This window comes from Bufo bufo, chromosome 2 (assembly GCF_905171765.1).
Source record: "Bufo bufo chromosome 2, aBufBuf1.1, whole genome shotgun sequence".
NCBI lineage: Eukaryota > Metazoa > Chordata > Amphibia > Anura > Bufonidae > Bufo > Bufo bufo.
Window position 1 is genome coordinate 306,251,530 of NC_053390.1, and position 27,349 is coordinate 306,278,878.

The following is a 27,349-nucleotide window of genomic DNA, read 5'->3' on the forward strand; positions in this document are numbered from 1 at the left end:
TAATTACATGCAACAAGTGGAAGGTTGTATGGCATAATTCTAATTTGAGCCATAACTTCTTGTAGGCATCTCTGAAAAAGATTATGTGATCGGCAAGTTTTACAGGATATTTTTACCAACCCAGGCATACCAAACACAAATAATATTAATCCTTTCAACCAATATGTGATTCGGTAGGTTTCCTAAGGCCGAAAATCCTGTCACTTTAAACCAAAGAGGTGCCAAAGAAGTTCTCTGATCATGAGAACATAAGTTATTTAGGACAAAAAGTGAATTGTGTCAAGGCTGCTTTTGAAGTGTGTCTTCTGGTCTATTGATATTTACAACAGCATTGGGTGGCATAGAGATTTCCCATCTGTGGCATGCATTAATTCCATTAGCATCTCCACGTTACCTGGAAAAGCTGTACAGTTTGGCCTTATTTAAATCCATTACACCGCTGTGATAACTGGCAAGCAGCACAGTTTGGCCTTTTGTCTGCAAACTAAACTTATTTTGCCTCTCCTCCCAGTTTACAACGCCTGTGTATAATAAGTTCTCATCTGTTCCAGGAAAATGGAATCACACTAAGAACTCTGAACAAACCAAAATGCATTTTCAATTGTATTTTTTTTAATATTGATGATATAGTATAATCTTGGTGTTAGGAGCTTAGAGGACACTACCACATTTTTGCCACAGAACTCAAGATTTTATGTGAATCAACCAAAAGTCTTTGCAAAAACTTAATGAGCACACCATTATTCTATTACAGGTTTGTATCAGTTCACTGTTCTAGAGGACACTGCTCCTGGATATGTGATTGGCAGACTACGAGCACATGACCCAGACATTGGTGAGAATGCAGTGATGTCCTACAGCATCCTGGATGGCGATGCCGGGGACACTTTTAGTGTGATGTCAGACTCCGCAGGACAAGATGGGATTCTCAGAGTACAGAAGGTAAAATATTACCAGATAAATCTCCTGTCAGTGAAAAGAAAACCTCAAAGAGAGCCAAACATAAAATATTCCTATCAGGCCAAACAGGAGGAAGTCTGCTCAAAAAGGGCTGCTAGTCTTATTGCTACATGTAGTTTAAAGGGCTTATTCTTAGCCTACTACCGTATTTTTCGCTTTATAAGATGCACCTGATGAAAAGACGAACCTAGGTTTTTGAGAAGTAAATAAGAAAAAAATATTTTGAACCAAAAAGTGTGCTTTTGGTGGATTTTGAACTAATGGTGATCTGTGGATGACACTATTATGGGGGATCTGTGGATGACACTGTTATGGAGGTGATCTGTGGGTGATACTGTTATGGGGGATCTGTGGATGATACACTGCTATGGGGATATCTGTGGATGACACTTATGGGGGGATCTGTGGATGACACTATTATGGGGGGGATCTGTGGATGACACATATATAGCATCTTATGCAGGTCCCCTCTGTGTCTTCTCATGTGCCTGTGTAAATAGTGACCCCCATTACACCATGCCCCGCTCACAGCAGTCTTCACATGTAAAGTTTATTCATGTAATCTTCAAGCAGTGGCTCTGCTTTGTTAAACTACTATAATTGTCTGTAGTAGTACTGACTATCAAAGCAGTGAGCAGGCCAGAAGCGTCACGTCACTCACTCAGTCACGCTCCTACTCCGCCAGCTTCATTAATGAATTGGGAGGAGCATGACGGAGTGAGTAACTTTACGCTGCCGGCCTGCCTGCTAGTTTGATAGTGAGTACTACTACAGACGATTACGGTAGTTTAACAAAGCAGAGCCACTGGTTGAGGATTACATGAATAGACTTCCCCTTTGAAGACTGCTGTGAGCGGGGCTCGGTGTAATGGAGTACAGTGACTGCATCGGGCCCCGCCGCGAGTGCAACAGTAGGTGCCGACCTCTAGCCCCGTGTGATAGAAGTAAACTGGAACTGATATATTGCAGGCCGCGCTGTGCAGCATGGCGGCCCGCAATGTATCAGTGTCAGCAATGTAAAAATTGCACCATTCGCTTCATAAGACGCACTGCCAATTCTCCCTACTTTTGGGGGAAAAAAGTGTGTCTTATAAAGCGAAAAATACGGTAGTTACATCTATAACATTAGAAAAGGTGGTCTGCTTGACACAGAAATACTGTATGCTCCATACTTTATCTTGACAAATAACCCTTTGTGAAATCACCAAACTCAAAGACCCACATCAATAACATGAGCTGTTTTTTCATAGACTAAGTTCACACATTCAGCATTTGACAAGAATTATCTTTAGGTCATGTTCACATATTCAGAAATTGATGAGGATTCATCAAATCCTTTGACATTCTGCATCCAATGCAACAACTTTGCAGCACACAAAGTAGCATGCCTTGAATTCTATGCAGAAAAGCTGCAAATTAACTCCAGTGAACAATAGTGTGTATCCACCAGTGGCAGAAATCTTAATCTTTACCTAGGATTTCTGCCTTGGTTTCTTTGTAAAATACACATTAGGATTTGCCATATTCAAGATAAATATTACCTATTGTGCACATGCTTAGTCCTACATACTCTACCCTTTTTGTCAAATACAACAATCCTTAAATTTCTTAATAATCAGTAGTAACTTAATTGTTTCCAGCCTCTAGATTTTGAGTCCCGCCGCTCTTTCACATTTCGTGTTGAAGTGATGAACACTGTGATTGATCCTCAGTATATTCGTCGAGGACCATTTAAAGATGTCACAACTGTGAGGGTGACTGTGGGAGACGTAAATGAATCCCCACTTTTCTCCCAAAACCCTTATACCTTAAGCGTGTTGGAAAACCAATCTCCAGGGACACTTGTAGGGGTAGTCGAGGCCCGTGACCCTGATCTACAGAGCAGTTCTATCAGGTAACAGATATTCTTACTATGTAACTGAAGTATGTTAAAGGGAAATCATGTTTTTTTTTGTATTTTTTATTAGTAAAATACTTCTGCGGGTTGGAAACAGTGGTGGTACACCCTTTCTTCCTCAATTTTCTATTTTCTTACAGAAGTCTAGGTGTGTTTTAAGCTAACTACAGTGAATGGACAGAATATATACCAAAAGTTAGGAATAAAAGACACAGCAGTTGTCTATAATCATGTAAAAATACATAATATCTTCAAGAGGTTTTCCAGGTTTTTAATATTAATGGCTTATCCTAAAGATACTGCACCTCCCTCCGCCGATCTCCTGATTCAGAATAGCTCCAGCACCAGAAGTCGCAACTGGAACTACTCAGCTGTCTATTGTGTAGTGGACAAAACTGGTTACTGCAGCGCTGTTCCTATTGAAGTGAATGGGAGCAGTGCTGCAGTTACCATCTCCTACAGAATGGATGTAACTGTGTAGTTCCAGTTCTGACCTCTAGTGCCCAGTTCCAACTTCTGGTGCTGAAGCTACTCTGAAAGATTTTAAGGGGTTGTCTGAGTTGTGAAAGAAATAAATAGCACTGTAAATCTGATAGTCAGCAATATATACATAAGCTAAGCAAGTTTTAGGCAAAAAAAAATTCTATTTCCTCATTTCCCTGGTTCTTTTCTGGTCCTTTGTTCACGTGCAATAACAAGAATCTCTGGAGTTTCCTCATGAATATTTGTGCCCCCTCCCCTGCTCTGCAAAGGGAGTGAATACAAGAGCTGCCCTGAGTGACATGTCTGCCTGCTGGGAGACTCTGCAGCATGTTGTATGTGTAGGACTACAAGTCCCAGCTGTATAATAACACTGCTAAGGGAGTGAATGGTAGTGCTGCCCTGAGTGACATGTCTGCCTGCTGGGAGACTCAGCAGCATGTTGTATGTGTAGGACTACAAGTCCCAGCTGTATAATGACACTGCTAAGGGAGTGAATACAAGTACTGCCCTGAGTGACATGTCTGCCTGCTGGGAGACTCTGCAGCATGTTGTATGTGTAGGACTACAAGTACCAGCTGTATAATGACACTGCTAAGGGAGTGAATACAAGAGCTGTCCTGAGTGACATGTCTGCCTGCTGGGAGACTCTGCAGCATGTTGTATGTGTAGGACTACAAGTCCCAGCTGTATAATGACACTGCTAAGGGAGTGGATACAAGTACTGCCCTGAGTGACATGTCTGCCTGCTGGGAGACTCTGCAGCATGTTGTATGTGTAGGACTACAAGTCCCAGCTGTATAATGACACTGCTAAGGGAGTGACTACAAGAGCTGCCCTGAGTGACATGTCTGCCTGCTGGGAGACTCTGCAGCATGTTGTATGTGTAGGACTACAAGTCCCAGCTGTATAATGACACTGCTAAGGGAGTGAATACAAGAGCTGCCCTGAGTGACATGTCTGCCTGCTGGGAGACTCTACAGCATGTTGTATGTGTAGGACTACAAGTCCCAGCTGTATAATGACACTGCTAAGGGAGTGAATACAAGTGCTGCCCTGAGTGACATGTCTGCCTGCTGGGAGACTCTACAGCATGTTGTATGTGTAGGACTACAAGTCCCAGCTGTATAATGACACTGCTAAGGGAGTGAATACAAGTGCTGCCCTGAGTGACATGTCTGCCTGCTGGGAGACTCTGCAGCATGTTGTATGTGTAGGACTACAAGTCCCAGCTGTATAATGACACTGCTAAGGGAGTGGATACAAGAGCTGCCCTGAGTGACATGTCTGCCTGCTGGGAGACTCTGCAGCATGTTGTATGTGTAGGACTACAAGTCCCAGCTGTATAATGACACTGCTAAGGGAGTGAATACAAGTGCTGCCCTGAGTGACATGTCTGCCTGCTGGGAGACTCTGCAGCATGTTGTATGTGTAGGACTACAAGTCCCAGCTGTATAATGACACTACTAAGGGAGTGAATACAAGAGCTGCCCTGAGTGACATGTCTGCCTGCTGGGTGACTCTGCAGCATGTTGTATGTGTAGGACTACAAGTCCCATCTGTATAATGACACTGCTAAGGGAGTGAATACAAGTGCTGCCCTGAGTGACCTGTCTGCCTGCTGGGAGACTCAGCAGCATGTTGTATGTGTAGGACTACAAGTCCCAGCTGTACAATGACACTGCTAAGGGAGTGAATACAAGAGCTGCCCTGAGTGACATGTCTGCCTGCTGGGAGACTCTGCAGCATGTTGTATGTGTAGGACTACAAGTCCCAGCTGTACAATGACACTGCTAAGGGAGTTAATACAAGTACTGCCCTGAGTGACATGTCTGCCTGCTGGGAGACTCAGCAGCATGTTGTATGTGTAGGACTACAAGTCCCAGCTGTATAATGACACTGCTAAGGGAGTGAATACAAGAGCTGCCCTGAGTGACATGTCTGCCTGCTGGGAGACTCAGCAGCATGTTGTATGTGTAGGACTACAAGTCCCAGCTGTACAATGACACTGCTAAGGGAGTGAATACAAGAGCTGCCCTGAGTGCTGGGAGACTCAGCAGCATGTTGTATGTGTAGGACTACAAGTCCCAGCTGTATAATGACACTGCTAAGGGAGTGAATACAAGAGCTGCCCTGAGTGACATGTCTGCCTGCTGGGAGACTCTGCAGCATGTTGTATGTGTAGGACTACAAGTCCCAGCTGTACAATGACACTGCTAAGGGAGTGAATACAAGTACTGCCCTGAGTGACATGTCTGCCTGCTGGGAGACTCAGCAGCATGTTGTATGTGTAGGACTACAAGTCCCAGCTGTATAATGACACTGCTAAGGGAGTGAATACAAGAGCTGCCCTGAGTGACATGTCTGCCTGCTGGGAGACTCAGCAGCATGTTGTATGTGTAGGCCTACAAGTCCCAGTTGTACAATGACACTGCTAATACACACAGGATTTTCTCCCTACCTGTGTTTGTGCAATGCTCTGCAGAACTCCGCCAGTCTGTCAGCCCTGTGTCTGCAGGATGAGGATCTTCACTGCCTGCAGCTACTCAGGAAAGCCTTCAGCCCTGTGTGTGTGCTGCTGAAGGGGTTAATCTTTCCTGAAGAATCCAGGGAGAGGGCAGACGGCATTGCAGGGGGTGTGACTAGCACAGTGACATCTCGTGTACAAACACATATGTCTGCTCTCTCAGGCTTGTACATGAAACATCATCAGAGCAGGGAGAGAAGCTGACATCACAGGTCTTGTGACCCTCAGTGAAATCTGAGAAAGCAGCAACTGAAGATGAAGTAAGCGCATGGTAAAGCCCTTATATTTGCCTAGTTAGAAACATGCAAAGAACATAAAAATAACTTAGACAATCCCTTTAATTGGTGCTGGGTGTTGGACCCCCATTTATCAGATGTTGATGGTCTGTCCTGAGGATAGGGTATACATTTTAAAATCCTGGAAACCCCATTACAGTCAGAAATATTTAATTACAAGTATAAATTGAAGGGTGAGATGACGGTCAGCACCTCCCCTGCCCCTATGCACACATGTAAAATTACATTCAGTTTTGTTAAACAGATTGCCTAGATACAAAATTGCAATATATATAAATAAAGGTGGCATGCAGTTTAACCGAACAGATCTCTACAACACCTCAATTAAAAAGGGTGTAGCTAATGGTAATTTCACACTTGCGTTGTGAATATCTGGAATGCAGTTCCGTCGTCGGTACTGCCTGCCGGATCTGGAAATCCGTGTGCAAACGGATAGCATTTGTAGATGGATCCGGATGCGGATACGTCTAACAAATGCATTGAAACACCGGATCCATCTCTCCGATGTCATCCGGAAAAACGGATCCGGTATTTATTTATTTTTTGCATTTTTAAAGGTCTGCGCATGCGCAGACCGGAAAACCGGATCCATTTTGCCGGAACACTTGGTGCCAGATCCGGCATTAATGCATTTCAATGGAAAACAATGCTGAATCTGGCATTCTGGCAAGTGTTTCGGAATTTTGGACAGAGAAAATACTGCAGAATGCCCCGGCCAAATACCGTAAGAGTGACTGAACTAGAGACATCCTGATGCATAGTGAACTGAATGCTCTCCATTCAGAATGCATTAGGATAAAACTGATCAGTCTTTTTCCGGTATTGAGCCCCTAGGACGGAACTCAATACCGGAAAAGAAAGTACCCTAAGTAGAGGCAGTCTATGATCTAATCAAATTAGATTCCAAATATAGGTAGCCCAATAAGTGACAGAATCAGGGTGCAAATAACTAAGGAGCACACCAATACAAGCAATGCCAATGTTAAAGGGGTTGTCAGATACTAAAAAATCTCAGACAGGTCCCACAATTGATTAAAATAAAAAATGATGTTATACTCACCACTCTCTCCAGAATTGTTCTCTGCAACAATAATCCAATCCTTCTACTAGTTTACAAGCAGTTATGCCCATGCTAGTATACAGCACGTGACTGCCTATCTAACGCCGAGGACAATGATTACAGTTGTCACGTGCTGGTGTACAAAGCATCACTGCTGCAACCAATCACAGTCCTCAACAACAAACCACTGAGAACAGTCATTGGCTGCAGCAGTCACATCCTGTATACCAACATTTCACTGCTGATGCTTGTAAACCAACAGCGGTAGTAGAACCAGACCAGCTAAGCAGAGAGTGGCACTGGAGAAAGGGGTGAATATAACATAATTATTTTAATCAATTGTAGGGCCTTTTCATTATCTTGGACAACCCCTTTAAGGACTCAATGTTATTAAAATTATATATAAACACAGCTACCCTTAGAAATGTTATTAATACAAAAAGCTGGAGACCAGGACCTTGACTCCTGTTTTCTAATCAATAGCATCATCAGGAGGTGAAGAGTGATAAAACTCCTTGGATAGATGGATAAAATAATACAAGCTTTGCGGGAATCAATAAAATGACAAGTTATGCAGAATTTTTTTATTTTTTATTAAGCAGTTCCTTTTCCTGTTCTACGACATGCTAGCCATAGATCGGACAGCATATTCAACGTGACAGGTTCCCTTTAAAAAGTGACAATGTACTGTGCTTCTCTTTATCGCTTGTAGTCCAGCACTCAGCTATGTAGAGGCACGCACTAGGGAAGAAATATTAACTTCCACTCCTGTCTGTTCAAATACAGTTGTTACATATCACCTCAAACATTGAAACATAAAGCATAGAACATGTATGGTGAAACCAGGGGAAAAAAGTAGAATGTTATCAGTGTTCATTGCTACTCTATTCAAGTTTTCACCATATTATTTTTTAATCAGTTACTCCATTGAGCCACTCTCCAACCCTGAAGAACTGTTTATAATAAATCCAGAAGATGGGACCCTGAGAACAAGTGTCTTCTTGGACAGGGAGAACAAGAAAGAGCACAGCATCACTGTAACAGCTAGCGAGACCGGTGAGAGGGATCATCAAGGCGTCCTTGGGCAGCCAGCCACTCTTTGGGGATAGGGAGGACACCTTACATTTCAGGAATGTATATTACTAGACCCATGTTCTACTGGCCTCTTAAGCAATGAAGGCACATAATGATGGGTTTCTTATAAGTTGCAGTTGTTTCACCATCTTTACACATAGTGATTAGCACATTATTGTAAAATGTTTGTATCGTAAATCCACATTTTAACACTTTTAAATGTCCTTTATGGGCATTCTGTGCTCTAGAAGCAACCACTATGGTGACTTATTCTCTTGAAAAGTTCTTCACTGAGCCCTCAGATTGTTTCTATTTTTTCTTATTGGACTATCAATTGGCATATGACTATATATACAATAAAAAGTCAAAGGTATCCTAGGACACACAGATAATCAAAAATACAAATACTGGAAGATCCAATAATCTAATAGGTTAGCGCTTGCAACACTAAAGTAAGCACATATCAAGGAATACTCTCCAGGTATGATATCAAAGGTATACAGTCATTAAGCAGTAGCTGTAACAATCGAGAACTAGTTTCACTGAGGTATGAGTGACCTGAGCAGTAAGAGTCAAGTGGGTGAGCAGAACATGAAAGTAATGTTTAGAGATATTTTGTGTTTTGTTTCAAGATCTTTTTAAGTGGAGGCACAGAAAATCTTATACTCTCCTGACCAACAGGGGAAGTGTTAACTGACTGCCCAACCCAGAACTACAGTATAATATTTAAGAACATACAGTGTGAGACACTACATAGCACAGAAAATGTACCATACAGTAAGCAAAAAGAAAACAAGTCACCAAAAATAAGAAGTTAAGGACCTAGTAGCTGTCGATGAGATATACTGAGTAAATCAAGAAACAGCCGTTGGCTTGGAGGGCTGGGTCAAAGAGCTACGTGGTTAGAGTGTAGAGCTTTTGGTCAACAAAAGCTTCAGAATGGGACAGTGGAATTGCCAGATGTTGGGAATCTCAATGGCAACATACTCTAGGGTAATGGAGTAAGATTGAGCTTAGGAGGGTTTCGAATCCCATAGGCAGGAAGCTGTCAGAAACCTTAATGAAGTATATGAGAAACCAACATCCTGGATTTTGATGTGGATGGCAACATATTCTGATAAAATATACGCTGATTTTTCCTCTCAACAGATAGCTTTTAGTGAAAAGATCAGTTCGCTATTGGTCCATCGTAGGGTACTGAGCCAAGCTGCTGATACATTCTTTAATATGAAGGGTCTTTAAAGAACCAGAAAACTTTTCAGATAAAGGAGAGTTACAATTTAGAAGGTCATGGCAGAGTTTCAAGCAGGCTACAGTGAAAATCACTAATTTGGAAGTAGGTTGTCTAAAAACAAAGCTTTGGTGGTATGTATATTTTGGGAGGTACAAAGAAGGGAGATAGCAAGCTTAACAGCCAACTAGAAACATCTGTTCTTGCGTATTAGGGAAAATTTAAAGGCATTATTACACCAATGCATGGATTAACAATTTTTTTTTGTGTTCTTTTCTGTGTTTTGTGTTATTATGTATCATTTGATGTTTTTATATGTTTGTTTTGTGTTGTGTATTTTCTTTTGTCTCTGTGTTGTGTTTTTTATTTTGTTGTGTCTCTGTGTTGTGTTTTTTATTTTGTTGTGTCTCTGTGTTGTGTTTTTGTTTCAGACAGTCCTTCCCAGGTCTCACAAGTTGGAGTTGTGATCCAGGTTTTAGACATAAATGACAATCCCCCAACCCTGGCCGAGATATATAAGCCACATGTGTGTGACAACGCACAAGCTGGACAGGTGTGTTTCTCTATTGTGGAAAAGTATACAAGTGGGTAAACTTTACTGTAGAACTTGTTTGAAATGCTGTTTATTTTGAAATGAGAATTGCAATTGATTATTTGTAAGTTTATTCTTCACGGTATAGGGTACTGTACATACAGGCTTATAAAACATCAGACTAAAATGTAACATAGCAGACCAGATTAAGTAGGCAAGGGAACATAAAATCCAAAGCGTTAAAAGGTATTTATATTCTCTGTGTCTCCTGGAAGGGAGTGGAAGGAGCATAATTTTGAGTGAATATTCTAATCTCATTTATAGGAATTTGCAAGTTCAGACCATACATTAAAATAAGCCAAGCAACATAAAGATGTAAATTTTTGTGGCTGTGAAGCAATATGACACAATCTAAAAGAAGACCTTGCACCATAGAGTATTTTCAGGCATTTAAAAGATGTGCTACAAGTAGCTGATTTAGTCGACACTTGTTTTGCCCATTATATTGTGACCAGAATCAGCATCTGCAAGATAGTCCTAGTTTATTATATAGTAACTAGGATATAGGGGCCAGAATTAGGAGTCTACTTTTACCCCAGTATAGTTTTATTCTTGTAACTAGCCTTCATATTGCACTTTCCCTAACATTGTATGTCACACTTGTTTAACTAAGCTATTTGTAAAACAGTACTGACAGTTCACGGGAAAGATGGAAATATTAAAACAATTTCCATCTCAGAAAATGTTGTACAGAGCCAGGTTACTCATTGGCTCTGTTACATGGAATAACTCACCTGTTCCCTAGTAATTCCCTTACCTCCTGTTCTGCTTTGTTGTAAGGCAAGGAAAAACAGGTGGGGAACCAGGCTCCTGGAGAAATTATTTAGAGTTAGAGTTCCCCAAAGAACCACAAAGGGTCTGGAAATAAATCTAGTTTTGAAACAAAGCCTGGTTTTTAAGTTTGCGGTGCTCTGCTATATAAATCTTTATGTATTCGTAAAAAGGCTGCAGAAACAGAGTTGCTCTGCTGAAAAGGGTTCTTGTAATTTACTAGTTGTGTGTTTTGTTTTAATTAGTTCTTAACAATCCCAAAATTATTTACTTAATTACACTGACGGTTTATAATTATGGTAGAAGCTAATTTATGATCCATAAAGTATAGGAGCTGCCAACAATTTTATGTTACATATTCACTTCCATATCCTGAGAAGATGTTGGGTAAAGCATCACAGGCCACATTTTCACATTCATAATTATTTGCAATAACTCAAGCTATACCTATACCACTTTAAAGTGTAATTCCAGCCAGAAACGGTCAAATTTAGCTTTTGACCATTGATACGGTGCACCACATGACCCAGAATAGTGACGTATCTCAGGATTAAGAGTACAGCCACATGGGGCGAATTTCCTGCTGTGGATTCTCCGCTGCAAATTTACTATTTTTCCACATCAAAATCCACACCAAGTCTGTGGGAAAATCGGCATGTCTTACGACTCATACGACTCTTGGATTCTGCTTCAGATTTTCCTCAGATTTTACCCTTTAAAGGGAAGAAATCCGCAATGGAAATTTGAAGCATAAATTAACATTAAAAATCCACACTGAAGTCTATTTATGCTACAGATTTTTGCCATAGCATGTGGATAAGATTTCTGACAAACTCATCCATTTTACTGATACTGTAAAATGCTATTGATTTGCCACACACAATTCGCGGCATATATGTCCCCTGTGGATGTTCTCTAAGGTGTTATAATCACCATCTAATAATATTTAACAGTTTAATTACATTTATAATGTAACTCAGGATCTTGTATAAGTCTACTGTTTGTCATTGGAAACAGTCCTCAAGCTTGTCATCAGATACATCTGAGCTTAGCTAAGCTCCTTTAAGGGGAATGCTTTTAATTTAATGTCATTTATTAGATGTAAGTCTGTAGAAGAGAATTAATGGCCTACATTTATTAATAATGGCATACTTTACAGCAATTCAATTAAGCAGGGTGGTTGATGGGAATTGCACCTCATTTACTAAAAAGGTACAGGCCTCTTAATTAATCTGTTGCATTTGGAATTGAATTTCTATTTACCTCTCATATAAACAGTGCATTTGGACCACTAATTTACTCCAATTGTAACTTAAGAGTCTAAATTTACATTGACAGTTTGACCATTTTTCTTGCCAGTTTTCTTTTTTGGAGAGAGAAGGCTTATGTCGCAATTTTGGATGCAACTTTTTAACCAATGCAATAAATATAGACCTGAGTTTATTCCATCCTTTAAATTGTTAAGTATATATACGTTATTATTGACTTTTAAAAACGTCCCCAAGTGTTCATATTGAAGTCATACATTATTACAATGAGTACAGCGAAAGAGTACCGATGTACAGTAGAGTAAGTGATGGAGTACAGTCCTTCCTCCAAAGACCAATGAATGAGAGGAGAGCTGAATACCCAGTCTTATCTGAGCATCTATCAGTATAAAAAGTCGCCCACCCTCAAATAAATAATTTGTATTTTATGGTTATAATTTATCTTTAATGCAGTGGGACATTTAGCTTTTTTTTTTTTTACATCAGATTATTGTAGAGTATCTGATCTAACTATGATCAGAATGCAAAGAACTACAATAGACCCTGTGAAGATTTGAACCTAGCATATTTCAACATTAAAGCTTGAAGAGTTGTGAATGCAGCTCATAATAGGTACAAGATGAGATGCAACCAAATGTATTATAAGTTGCACAAACTGAATCCTCTTTCAGGTGACCATCCAAAATTGTGTAAAAAGTGGTCTTCTGGGACAGTGGTCTTTTGAAACAAGATGGTCAGTGTGCATAATATATGGTGGAACTGAAAATCTGCCACAGGAAATCTGGTCTGGATAAGGGGTGGTTTTCTCCAAAAGTGTCCTTTTTCTGTGGTAGTACATACACTCCTCAACATTGAATTTGTAACACCAAGAAGAAGAAGCCGTAAGGTAATGAAAATTGGAGGAGGTAGCAGTTGTTGTCAAGATCTGCAAATGAAAACATTTTCAAGCACCTAGCTCCAATCTGTGGCATGTGGGACATTTTAACCACAGAGAATCTCCAGTATCGTGTGGGATGATTGTGCAATGTTTTCTGTTTGTTGGCGTGCCAGATATAGCCACATGTCACAAAGAGACAGAATCTTTGAACTGAGGGACCTTGGTCTCCTTGGTCCAGGTGTTTGGGAGAACAACGACAAACTGAATTGATAGCAAGAACTGCAGAGGCAAAATCTGCATGGACGGATCATATGATTAGAAGAATGGCACATAAAGATTCATTCTGTAATGCAACAGAAATTGAATGTCACATCTCAAGCCTTGGGTGGCAAATAGTGTTTATACAAATAATCAGAAGGTGTTTGCATGACACTGGGCTACGATCCAAATGTCCAGCTACAGGTTGAACTTATGCTACTGCTCAAAAAGGCTATCAGAGTGCACAGCAAGATGGCAATGGAGGTCTGTCCTCTTCAGTGATTCCCGCTTTAACTCGGATGCAGTGATAGCGATGGGCAACACCATGAATAAGCCTTTACAAGGAAACATCAAACCGTCTGGAATTATGGTGTGGGATGGCATAAGGTACAGTAGCCATACTCTTCTTGTCTTTATTTCAGGTTCACTAACTCACCATTACATTGATTTGGTCGTGGAACCAGTGGTGCGCCATATCTTCATAGTGTCCCAGGAGCCATTTTTCAACAGGAACACACCAGTTTACATGGAGCGTGAGCAATTGCGAGCAGCCTGCGAAGCCTAAACATATTTACATGGCCTGCAGTATCTTTGGACTTATCTCCCATTGAGCACATCTGAAACATTATTGGTCAGCAGTTGCCAGCTGCTGTTCTTGATCATTTGCATACCCAAGTGCATTCAGCATGGCAGAATATATCTCGTGAACCATTAATAACCTCACTGATAGCACGCCAAGGTGTGTAATAGCATGTATTTCTGCGTGTGGAGCTCATACTCGATGTTGAATAAATCAAGATGTTTTGAATATTTTGTTTTATTATTTGCAACATGTCTGTCCTAAGATTTTCATAATTTCACAACATTTCCTTCTTGGTGTTGCAATTTCAATGTTTCCGATCGTACTAGAGACCTGAAAAGTATAGTAGTGTTCAAATAGCAGTGAGTTTAAAAATGCTAATAAATCACAAAATCATTACAATAACTTTTTTTTCCGCAAATGCACTGGAAATACTACACATTCAATTCCACATCAAAACAATAACAACTTTTATCCAGTTTAACCCCTTAAGGACCCTGGGATTTTCCATTTTTGCGTTTTCATTTTTCACTCCCCGCCTTCCTATAGTCCTAACTTTTTTTTTTTCCATTCACATAGCCTTATGAAGGCTTATTTTTTGCGGGACAAGTTGTACTTTCTAATGGCACCATTTATGGTTGCATACCATGTAGTAGGAAGCGGGAAAAAATTACAAATGGGATAGAATTGGGATAAAAATGCAATTCTGATAAAGGTTTTTATTAAAAAATTTTACACTGTACACTATGCGGTAAAATTGACCTGTTATCTTCATTCTCCAGGTCAGTACAGTTACAACGATACCACACTTGTATAATTTTTCTTGCATTTTAATACAGATTATTTTTTTAAAACCTTTGAGGAAAAAATAAAAATTTTATAACCATATTCTGACCCCTATAACTTTTGTGTAGTTATGTGTACGGGGCTGTGTGAGGGCTCATTTTTTTGCTGGACGATCTGTTCTTTTCAGTGATACCAATTTGAAGTGTGTGCGACTTTTTGATCACTTTTTATAAAACTAAATATTGGGTAGTTGAAGTGACAAAAAATGGCAAATTGGATGTTTTAATTTTTTTTCCCGTTACGCCATTTTCCATATGCCAATAATATTGTTATATTTAAATAGTATGGGCATTTTCGCACGCGGCGATGCGCGTGATGTTTATTTTTTTATTGTTTTAAGTTTGGGTTTTTTTAAGGAAAGGGGGGTGATTTGAACTTTTATTTTTTTACATTTTTTTATATTTTCTAAAAACTTTTTTTTTTTTTACTTTTTTAAGTCACCTTGGGTGACAATAACTGGCAATCATTAGATTGCCTATTGTGTTCATTGATGTCTATATAGACATCATTGAACACTTCATTTGCACTATACCAATACAATGCTGCCACCTAGTGGCCTGTATTTGTATAGTCATCTAATAGGCACTGAAGCCTGCTTGAGGCTTCAGCCTATTAGCGCAAGGTAAAAGGTTCCCCGATCTCAGCCGGGGAACGCTGTTACTGGAGCGACTTCCGGACTGTGCAGATGCCGTGGTCACATTTGACCAGGGCATCTGCCATAAGGCTGATCGCATACATGTGCCATGTTTTGGGACCTGACTTCCGCCATATAGTACATGTACGGCGGAGGTCCTTAAAGGGTTAAGCACACGTGCCATCTCCCTTTTCTTTTCCTGTTAACTGCTGCTCCCTATAGCAAAGACAGTGGATAGGAAGAGAGAAGAGAGCGCCGTCTTCCTCATACAGCTGATCGGCGGGGGTGCCGGGTGCAGCCACTAGACCCATAAAGAACAATTTTGCGTTCTTCAGTCCACTAAATGTTGCACCATTTCTCTGTGAGCCAGTCAGTGTGTTTCTTGAAAATTTTTTGCCTATTCAGGACATATCTTTTTTTTCAACAACGGGACTTCGCAGTTCTTGCTTGTAACTTGACTTCATTTTCCCATTGTAGCAGTATTCACTGGTAACTTAAGATCTTTGATTGTTCTGGAAGTGAACACTGGCTATTCTTCGATCCATTCAAACAATAGTTCCTCACTTCCTTCCGCGTCTCTCAGGTGTTGGTTACCACATCAAAGCATTTGAGATCATTTTAGCTGGACAGCCTATAATTTGCTGTACTTCCCTATATGTTTTTCCCTCCTCAATCAAGTATGTTCTTCATCAGAACAATGTCTGGAACAACCCATTTCCCCCAGTATTTCAGAAGAAAATGCACTATTACCAACATGTGCAACATTTGCCACCCTCCTACCATAAATAAGGGTCAAAAACACCTGTTATTCCACAGAATAAATGGCTTCACCAATTTTGCTTCTCCCTTTACTCAGGATGAGTGGCATGCATGTCCTAATTGTTGGGTCTGTTTTTTTCTATTACTCTACTACTCTTACAAGTAAATTATTTGCTATGTAGAAATACCAATTCTACCAAAAACAGTGATTTATCAGGTCATTGATATTTGGCTGCTATTTTGTGAACACTGTTGTACATATAGTGAGTATAAGTCCCCATAGTCAGTTTCCTTCTGTGTCCAGCCCTGTCTTTAACATTTTCTCTGGCTATTGTCTTTTGTTTTTATAGGTCATCCAGACAGTTCGAGTGAAGGATGCGGACATTGAAAATGGTGTTTTTCATATTCAAAGCCCTAGCTCTGCATTTGATGGAAACTTCACTCTTCAAGACAACAAAGGCATGGTCACTTTCTGCCCTCTTTCCATGAAACCCATATCTACTTTGTGTGGAAAATAGACATGTATCAAATTGATAGCGAAACTGTCTTCTTTTCTAGATGGAAGTGCATCACTGCTTGTGAAACATAGTGGATTCTGGAGGTCACAAAGAGACATATTCTTAGTGCCTATAGAGATTAAAGACAGCGGAGATCCTCCTCTCACTAGTACTGACACCCTGACAGTCTCTTTATGTCACTGTGAGACAGGTGGGGCTGTCTTGACCTGTCATATGACCACAGGATCAGCTGCCGGACTCAGTACTCCTGCTTTGCTGGCTATATTGGCTTGTGCATTTAGCCTTCTGGGTAAATATCTAGTTATCTTTCTAGCGACCTTTTTCTGCTTTTGAGATATGTATTTGAACAATATCTAGGTAATTTGAATATAATTGTGTTTTATGAAAACAAGTGCATATATATATAGTTGCAAGAAAGGGTAAGTTAACCCTTTGGAATTACATGGCTTTCTGCATTGATTCCTAATAAAATGCAGACTGATATCTAAATCACAATTATAGACAAACACAACCTAACTAAACTAGTAACACACAAACAATTGCATCATTCATGTCTTTTATTGAGCACATTGAGTAAAGATCCACAGTGGAGACAGAAAAAGTAAGTGAACCTGTGGGTTAATTACTTCTCAAGAGGTAACTGACAAAATGTCTTTCAGATGAGATTGGAATTGTAAGTTCCACAGGTGCTTTGCCCATTAAATAAAGGCACTGAAAGCATGGTTACTGACAAATCTCTTCTCCATGTGAATCATGCCATGATACAAACTGCTTTCAGAATACATCACATTTTTTGTTTCAGTTAAACTGCACAGTATTTTACTCAAAAAAGTGATCAATTCAACTGATCCATGGGCTCCTATAGAAAACAAAGTAATGTAAAAAATTACATAAGTTTTGTCCATGTTTCATTCCTGTCAGTTTTTTACTTGAATACAAAGAATAGATTAGATGTCTGTGCTTTTTCATTCAGAAAAAAACAAACAAACAAAAAACGATGCAGCGCTTTCAGTTGCAATCGAGCAAAAAAAGCAATTGAAAGTAGTAGTAGGATCAGTTATACTGTATACGATAGCATGTCTTAAAAAATAAATAAATAAGAAACATCCCTGTCCACCGACTGGCACACCCCTTGTCCCAAAGTTCAACACACAGCTTACTTGAGTTAAAACTGTATACAGTTTTTTTTTCCCAAAAAACTTTGCTTCAGTGTTTGGAATTAATCCAGTTCCTCTAAATAAATGATTATGTGCCTGAAACAAAAAATGTAATGTAAAATAATAGGCATCCTTTTAAGATCATGCTAAGAGCACAATGGGCAATCCTGACAGAGGTCAGAAGAAACCCAAAGGAAATAACCAAAGACTCTACAATCTGCAAAAACCTCTGTTAATATGTCCACTATTAGAAAGCACTGAACCAGAATGGTGTTCATGGAAGGACTCAAAGAAAAACAAAAAACAGTGTAACCTATCTCAAATGTACCCAAGACCACCTGAATGCACAACACTGTGTCTGGAGGGAATTAAATACCAAAATCTCATCCCAACTGTGAAGCATGTGGAGGAAACATCATGGTCTTAGGATGCCTTGCAATCAGGGAACAATGAATTCTAAGGTGTATCAAAACATTTTACAGGAGGATATAAGGGCAGCAGTCCATGACTTCAAGCTGAAGAAATGTTGGATGATGCCACAAGACAATAACCAAAATCACACAAGTAAATCAACCAAAGAATTATTGAAAAATAAGATTTGTGTTTTGGAATGGCCAAGTCAGATTCTGGACCTAAACCCTGTTGAGATGATGTGGTGTGACCTGAAGAGGGCTGTGCATGTAAAGGCCTTCCAGAAATATTGATGAAAACACTGAAACACATTTGCAGGGAGGAATACGTAGTTTAAAATTCCTCCTCATTGTTATGCAGATTTTATTTGCAGCTACAGGAAACATTAGGTGGAGCTGACTGCTGGTAAATGGGGATCTATAGGTTGTAAATGTGCTCAATAAAAGCCATGATTGGTACACATTAGAGATGAGTGACCCTTTGAAGATTCAGTTCATTTCAGGTTTGTGGAATTTTTGAAATCAGTTATGAATCAATTGTAACCGAACCAAAGTTGCAGAGAGAGAACTTAGTATGCTACTGTGGGTTTCTTGGCAATATATATGTGTTATCTAGGGTGCGTAATCTCTCATTACTGAGAACTCCTATTATGAGTAGCGTGTGTGTGGAGTACTGTAGACCAGGCAATGCCACTCTGGGTTTCTGGGAAAGATATTAAAATTAGCTTGCTAATCCTATCTGATGCCTGCAGCTGTAAGATGTGCTAGCTGCAAGATGTGCATATAGCCTAGCCCACATAAAATAGTGCTGTATATATGTGGGCCAATAGAGGGGAAATTGACCTAATTGTTGAGGATACTGTGGCACGCACTCAACCCACTGATGGTTGAGGGAGAAAGATGCCACACCACTCACTCATCAATGTAGCAAAGAGCATCTTCTGATACACTCACAGTCATCTCCCTCATCCAAGTGCTGTACAGGAACTTACAGCATCATATGGGCAATACCAAGTAGGTGGGGAGAAAGCCATCTCATCCAAACTCACCCTGCTGCTCCCACTATACTAACCTGCACATTTGGCTCAGCTGTTTCTGCTTCACCAATCTGTGGCTGGACACTCCTGCATTCAGCGCACGCGTGGACATGTGGGCAGTACCAAGCCGGGGGGGGGGGGGTTCACTGATTTCTGTGCACAGCGGCTCCTGCTGCTTTGAGCACCCACTTCAAAAATCTGTACAGAAATGTACAGCATTATGGGGGTGCTAGCAAGTACAAGGGAGTCTACACTCCTGTGCCAATAGATTCCTGCTGCCCAAGCATGATGAAGGGGGCGTGGATTCCACCAGTGTCTAGAAAAATAAGCTAGTGGAGCAGCACAACACGCAAAGTCCACATTGGTTTGTCCTGGGTATTTTGCGTATTCCTTTTTATTACAACTGTTATTCTTAATTCCACTAAGTAACTTTAATGAGCATGGATATTGCCATATATAGATTACAGTCACCATCCTAAGATGGGCTATCTACAATATATATATAAATCAGTTTAATTCCTTGCTGAACTACTGAATCTAACAATTTCTGATGCCACGTTAATAACAAAACTTCTGTTCTTTCTTCATCCTCGTTTTTTTATTTTCTTTTTCTTTGTCTACCATTTACTCAAAACCACAAATATTCTTGACACCTCTTTCACCTGTTTATAACTTTGTACACTCTTGCCATTCATGTTCTACCCATAATCATTTTCCACATCAGCCCTGGTTTCCCTTTTCTACTTGCAGCGAAGACACAAGCCATCTCCTCTGTCTCTGTGTGAGGATGAAGATATCAGAGAGAATATCATTACTTATGATGATGAAGGAGGTGGAGAGCAAGACACTCAGGCTTTTGACATGTCAGCCTTGCAACCTCCACAGACAGGCCTAAGTGGAGGCTTCTTTCACCCCCCTCGAATGGATGTTCTCCCTCGAGTCCCTCACCAACCAGCCCCACGCACACCTCAAACTGCCCCTGTTGATGTGCAGCGATTTCTGGCACTTCGATTGAGAGAAGCAGAGAGAGATCCTGTGGCACCACCCTATGATTCCATCCAGGTTTATGGTTTTGAGGGTGGAGGTTCATCAGCTGGATCACTCAGCTCTTTGACCAGCAGCTGTGGAGGTTTAGGAGAAGAAGAACTCGTGGGTGAAGACATATGGGATTGGGGTCCCCATTTTAGGACACTAGCAGAAATTTACGGTGCGAAAAGAAGAAATTCTACTGCAGACGACTAAAAATTCTCTTTGCCAAATGATTGTTTACTTTTTTTCTTGTGAGTAACCTGCAGAATGATCATTATTTTCCTCTTGTCAGTAGAGAGGCTTAGAATATTGGAAGTGAATTCCTTTCCTCTCCAGAAAGTAGACTTGTAGAAGGGAACCATGGAGTAACCCTTTTGCTTCCAGAAACCATCTCGGTTCTGGTTTGAGGTTCATGCGGACATTAAAGGTTCCTAGAGGTATTGTGTTTACAAAGTTGCATTAACTTCCAGTCTTCCCACCGCTTGCTGCGGGTGTCTCCGACACAGTAAGACATGTGCCATTTGTGGAAAGCAAACATTTTATTTTTAAAATAAAAAGCTTAAATAAGCAACGTTTTATGTCAGGGCGTATAGTATGTGAGAGTGTATTTTCTGTGCGTGTATGTTTTACCAACACTGTGAATATATTTGTCTTCATAGCAGCAAGATGCAAACCAATTACCCTCTGGTTCATTTACATTGACTATTAATTATCTCTTTTTAGTTTCCTGTGACTGGGTAGGCTGCATTGTAATAAATATTGGTTCAGCACACAAAATGGCTGGCCCACTTGAGTATATGTGCACGTTACGTTTTCTACTCTTGGAGTTTGCATTGCTGAATGCCTGATATTGAGTTTGAAGTCTGTTTTAACCAAGACAGTATTCAGTGAGGCATAATTGATTTGAATCCTAAACCATTCCATGTGTGAACCAGTTGTTTGTGCTCCCTCATGCATTGTCACTTCAGTTACAGTGAAAGAAATCAAATAAAAGTGTCTGACATGATCTCCTTCAGTAAATCCAGGCTGTCTTGGATGAATAAGTCATAAGTCTTTAGATGTGTTACATTCTGAAAGTAAGAGTGTATACTCTGTCTTTGATAGCAAGAACAAAGAATTATTAGAGATTTCTTCAATGGCATATGTTGGAGAATCGAAGGCAAAGCTTTTAAGGAAACAATTGCGTTACATGCTTTATTCAGTGGTGAAATAAAATTAAAGCAGTTGTGTACAATAAAGGTTCCCATACACAGTCTAAAGTTGATCAAAACGGGCAATTTGAACCAAAACCAACGTTCGTTGGTAGAAATTTAACAACAAACAATAGTTTTAGCCGACCAATGACAGACCATTTTCAGTTGATACCAAGTCGCCCATATTTTTGTCCTATAGTCAGAAGAAAGATCTTTGGTCCATCAGTATGGACTAAACTAAAATGAGTATGGCTGCATCTGCAAAACAAACGTTCACCAGATGTTTGTTCGACCAACTTCTATGTAATGTGAATGGGCACCTTAAGGCCCCTTGCAGACGATCGTGTGTCACGCTGCGAGTCCGCAGTGCAGCTCCCGGCCTGACCTCCCATCACTGACGGGGTCACATAACATTATATTGATTTATGATGCTATGTAACCCTTAAAGTTCGGGACACTAACAGCATTATGTCAGTGTTATCTAATACATTCCAGAACTGTAAGGATTACATAGCATCATAAATAAATATAATGCTATGTGATCAGGGGTCAAGTCCTGGGAAAAAAGTGTGGGAACTCACCCCCCGTCAGTGCCTCTCATCAGCCCCCCCCATCAGTGCCTCTCATCAGCCCCCCCCGTCAGTGCCTCTCATCAGCCCCCCCCCCCCGTCAGTGCCTCTCATCAGCGCCCCCCCCCCCGTCAGTGCCTCTCATCAGCCCCCCCCGTCAGTGCCTCTCATCAGCCCCCCCCGTCAGTGCCTCTCATCAGCGCCCCCCCCCCCCCGTCAGTGCCTCTCATCAGCGCCCCCCCCGTCAGTGCCTCTCATCAGCGCCCCCCCCCCCCGTCAGTGCCTCTCATCAGCGCCCCCCCGTCAGTGCCTCTCATCAGCGCCCCCCCTCCGTCAGTGCCTCTCATCAGCGCCCCCCCCCCCCCATCAGTGCCTCTCATCAGCGCCCCCCCCCTCCGTCAGTGCCTCTCATCAGCGCCCCCCCCCCCTCCGTCAGTGCCTCTCATCAGCGCCCCCCCCGTCAGTGCCTCTCATCAGCCCCCCATCAGTGCCTCTCATCAGCCCCCCCGTAGGTGCCTCTCATCAGCGCCCCCCCCCCTCCGTCAGTGCCTCTCATCAGCGCCCCCCCCTCCGTCAGTGCCTCTCATCAGCGCCCCCCCCTCCGTCAGTGCCTCTCATCAGCGCCCCCCCGTCAGTGCCTCTCATCAGCCCCCCCCGTCAGTGCCTCTCATCAGCCCCCCCCCCCCCCGTCAGTGCCTCTCATCAGCCCCCCCCCCCCCCCCGTCAGTGCCTCTCATCAGCGCCTATAGTATAAATAAAATATGGAAAAAAAAAACACTTACCTCTCCTGCTCTTGGACGCAGACGCTCCTCTTCTACTGCTGTAGGCTGCGCACGGAGTGACGTCACAGAGCGACTCACTCGGCTCCTGTGCGCAGCCCTCACAGCCGACAGCCGAGGACCAGGAAGGCGGCGGTGAGTACAAAGCCTTCACCGCTTCCTCCTGGTCCTTTTGCCCTGAAAGGGAACGGCGTTCCTGCCATGAAAAAAGTGCAGGAACGCCGTTCCCACGCGTTCCCCCTCGACTCGACCCCTGTATGTGATCCCGTCAGTGCTGGGAGGTCAGGCCGGGAGCTGCGCTGCGTCTGCAAGGGGCCTAATAGTAGCTGTGTATGGTATCACATTCACTTTAATGGGGCTGAGCGCGATACCAAGCACAACCGCTATACAATGTAAGGCGCTGTACTTGGTAAGATATGAGAAAGCCGCAGCCCTCACAGGAGCGCTGATGCCCTCACAGGTGACCAGCTGATCAGCGGGGCTCCTGCTTGTCAGTCCACCTGTCCTGAGGATAGGTCATCAGTATCAAAGTCCACTGTAATCTGTTGACCACAACTTTTTGTCCTTTCTCCACAAGAGTAACCAGAGATTTTTATAAGTGAATATCTCATTAAAATCAATAGCTATTGCATGCAAATTAGCCTAAAGAGCAAGAAGCAAAAAACAAGCATATACAAGACTGATATCGAACTCACTGATAAACCAACTTTCATTATTATCATTAATTAGGGATACATTTTCATGTATGTTTTTGCTCTGCAGTTGTTATAGTATGCTGAGGCTGTTACCTAGCAACAGTTAGGTCAATCAGCAGCCCATTACACTGGAATTCTTTGCTCTTGTGGAGACCAGAGTAGTCACCCACTGGTCCATACAAGGACTGATGTCATGTATTGATAAGGTGCTATCAATCCTTCTGCATTCACAAAGATGGTCAGGGTCTTGGATACTGGATAGAGGAATGCTACATTAAAGGGGTTCTGCACTTTGTTTAAACTGATGATCTATCCTCAAACAGCTGATCGGCGGGTGTCCCCGGGTCTTCTCAAACAGCTGATCGGCGGGGGTCCCTGGGCCTTCTCAAACAGCTGATCGGCGGGGGTCCCGAGTGTCGGATCCCCCCCGATCAGATGCTGATGATCTATCCTTTAAACAAAGTGCAGAACCCCTTTAAGCAATTGCTCATGTATTTATTTTTTACACAAGCCGAATGAATATCGAGGTACAGGAAAAACTGGTAAGGAGATATTTTATCTCACTGTTAAGGTTATTCTCTTTGCAACATTTACAAAGAAAAAAAAGGAAAGAAATATCACAGCAATAATAAACTCCCAGCATAAAATGCAGATTTTATACCCTGCAATCACCTCAAGGCACTAAAATATTCAAGATGTTATGGGATGTTATTAAAAATGTGGAATCAAAAAACTGCACTTTTAAAGTGTATCACCACCTTTGGAGGTACACTGGCCACAATATTGAGAAGCTGTATTATATGCAGTTTCCAATTATATTGTCCAATCACTCTTATTGCAGGCAGGGACATCCATATTCATGGGGTGCATGCTATATAGATTGTTACAAAACAGTTCATGGCCTGTTGGTCTTGAGACCTGGTCCTGATTTATCTACTTTACAACTGTACTTTGCATACTGTGCCATATTTTTTGGACTATAAGATACATCTAGGTTTATAGATAATAAAAAAAAAAGATTATAAATTCAACATTATCACTCATTAATACAAATTATTGAACTAGCTAGCAAAATATACTAAAGTAACAGTGATACCGCGCTCTAACTTTATGGACATAGGCTGCAATAACTAATACCTACACCCCTAGCTAGAGAGCACCCCACGGACTAAGTGCAATCTAAGTTACCTTGTGGGTGAGCTTCACATAACACGGGGTCCTCCGTTTGCGTGGGGTATTCCTGGGGTACTGCAGGCACAGGTCGGGTGCTTTAGACCATAGAGTCGCTCCCCGGCCGGTGGCGCGGCTCTTGAAACACTATAGTGGTTCGCACTCGCACGGAGCGAAAGTGACATCACTACTATGACTACGGAGAGTCACAGGTACCACTAGACCTCTCTACGCATTTCGGACAGATTCGCTATCCTTCATCAGGAAAGATGGGTGATTATTCCTGCATGCTCCCTCTCCTTTATATGTGCCTGCTGCACCCCCGCTGGTTTAACCCTACAGTCGCCACTGTCTGCTATATACTTCCTCTTCTGGCGTCAATTCAATTTATATTATCACTCAAATGCGAACAGTTCTATTTCCATATTTAGGCCCGATGGGGCCAGTGTATCCATATTAAAGATCCATCTCGTTTCTGATCTCGACATCTCTTTAATATAGTCCTCGCCTCTACTGTTTTTCCTAACTATCTCTATCCCGCAAAAAGTTGATCCTGTAAATTTTCCTAGGTGTTTGTCCCTGTAATGTCGTGATAATGGGTGCCCCTAATATTTTCTTTCAATATTGTATATATGTTCTCCTATTCTTTTTTTTTTTTAAGAGAGAATAGGAGAACATATATTCGCATTTGAGTGATAATATAAATTGAATTGACGCCAGAAGAGGAAGTATATAGCAGACAGTGGCGACTGTAGGGTTAAACCAGCAGGGGTGCAGCAGGCACATATAAAGGAGGGGGAGCATGCAGGAATAATCACCCATCTTTCCTGACGAAGGATAGCGAATCTATCCAAAACGCTTAGAGAGGTCTAGTGGTATCTGTGACTCTCTGTAGTCATAGTAGTGACGTCACTTTCGCTCCGTGCTAGCGCGAACCACTATAGTGTTTCAAGAGCCGCGCCACCGGCTGACTCTATGGTCTAAAGCACCCGACCTGTGCCTGCAGTACCCCAGGAATACCCCACGCAAACGGAGGACCCCGTGTTATGTGAAGCTCACCCACAAGGATTGCACTTAGTCTGTGGGGTGCTCTCTAACTAGGGGGTGGAGGTATTAGTTATTGCATCCTATGTCCATAAAGTTAGAGCGCGGTATCACTGTTACTTTAGTTTCTTACCACAATAGCGCGGCAGTTACGTTGCGGTCCTGCTGCGATACCACAGCTTTACAGGGAGGAAGGAAATATAGCGCTATTGGGAATACCACATAAGCTAGCTAGCAAAATATAATATTTTTTTGGACACTGGCGTTATGTCTATCCTGAATTTAACTGGAAAATTCCAAATGGGGTGGAATTGGAAAGAAAATACGCAATCCCGTGCTTCATTCATCATTCTCTGGGTCACTACAATTACAACGATACCACATTTATATAGTTTTCTTGTGTTTTAACACTTTTTTGTTTTCATTGCTATATTGTGACCCCCAACTTTTTTATAGTTACGTCAATTGAGCTGTGCATTTTTGTGGGGCAATCCGTAGTTTTTATTGATACCATTTTTGAGTGTGTATGACTTTTTGATCACTTTTGATTACATTTTTGGGGGGAGATCAAGTAACAAAAAAATGGCAGATCAACCATTTAGATATTTTTTTTTTCAGTTAAGGCATTCACTGTTTGGGATAAATCCATTTATATTTTAATAGTTCGTGCATTTTGGGATACGACAATGCTTTTGATGTTTATTTTTTTATTACTTATTTTACTTATAGTGAAAGAGGGGTGATTCGAATTTGTATCTTTTAAAATATATATATATATATTATATTTTTATATTTTTTTAACTTTTTTTGTCACCCTAGAAAAGATGACTATAATAAGCAATCATTAGATTGCTTCTACAATACATTGCTTTGAATTGCAGATTTACTCCAGTGCTCCAAAAGAACTACAGCTCTAAAAGCCCTGTTTTTTTCATAGAGACCAGGGCTTTCACAGACAAGCAGTGGCTCCCCCAATTGCCGCATGGGGGAGGCATTCAGGACCCAAGTGCTTGTAAAAAATGTGTGAACAAAAAATTCCACCAAAAAGGTTTTTAAAAAGCAGGGGGAGGCACTGTTTAGTAGGGGGGGACTCCAAAAAAAGTGGTCAGCGAGTTGTAAATGGGCCAAACGTTACAATTTTTTAGCAAACTGAGGCTTGCACAAAAAAATATGACTTTTCTATACCAGAAAACTACCATAGAACCTTTAATTCCCCCGTAGTTTTCCTCCACTGCAACTCTCTCTTCGCATTCTCTTGTCCCTCTTTGTAGGAAACGGAAATTATCAGTGTTCTGGATTTTCACATGAAAGCTATGCATTTTTCCTAACACATTATTTTGGTTTCATGTGTTTTCTAAAAATTTTGTCATGATAAAAAGCACATAATGTATGATTGGTTGGTAGGTAGGATAATTTTAGTAGATGCTCCAGAATTGGTATTACATGAGGAAATCTCTAGATGCCAAAACAAGTATGTCAGGAGAAGGGCTGAAACGATCACTCGATTAAATCGAGTAAGGCTACTTTCACACTGGCGTTTTGGCTTTCCGTTTGTGAGATCCGTTCAGGGCTCTCACAATCGGTCCAAAACGGATCGGTTTTGCCCTAATGCATTCTGAATGGAAAAGGATCCGCTTA

The 27,349-nt window shown here is 41.4% G+C and overlaps 1 protein-coding gene across 5 annotated transcripts in view; it reads left to right on the forward strand.

Moving 5' to 3' along the window:
* Nucleotides 1-21,182, forward strand: part of CDH24 (cadherin 24) — a 157,789-nt gene extending 136,607 nt beyond the window's left edge. Inside the window, exons 6-12 of one of the 5 annotated variants that reach the window (XM_040416868.1) lie at nt 755-942; nt 2,601-2,854; nt 8,140-8,276; nt 9,957-10,078; nt 16,461-16,569; nt 16,669-16,917; nt 19,957-21,182. In XM_040416868.1, the coding sequence (XP_040272802.1) occupies nt 755-942; nt 2,601-2,854; nt 8,140-8,276; nt 9,957-10,078; nt 16,461-16,569; nt 16,669-16,917; nt 19,957-20,474 (1,577 nt within the window). In that variant the 3' untranslated portion in view covers nt 20,475-21,182. Of the gene's footprint in view, nt 1-754; nt 943-2,600; nt 2,855-8,139; nt 8,277-9,956; nt 10,110-13,713; nt 13,803-16,460; nt 16,570-16,668; nt 17,017-19,956 lie in introns of those variants that run through there. The other 4 variants (XM_040416866.1, XR_005776218.1, XM_040416865.1 and 1 more) reach the window with 4 other exon arrangements.
* The last annotated feature ends 6,167 nt before the right edge of the window (nt 21,183-27,349 follow it).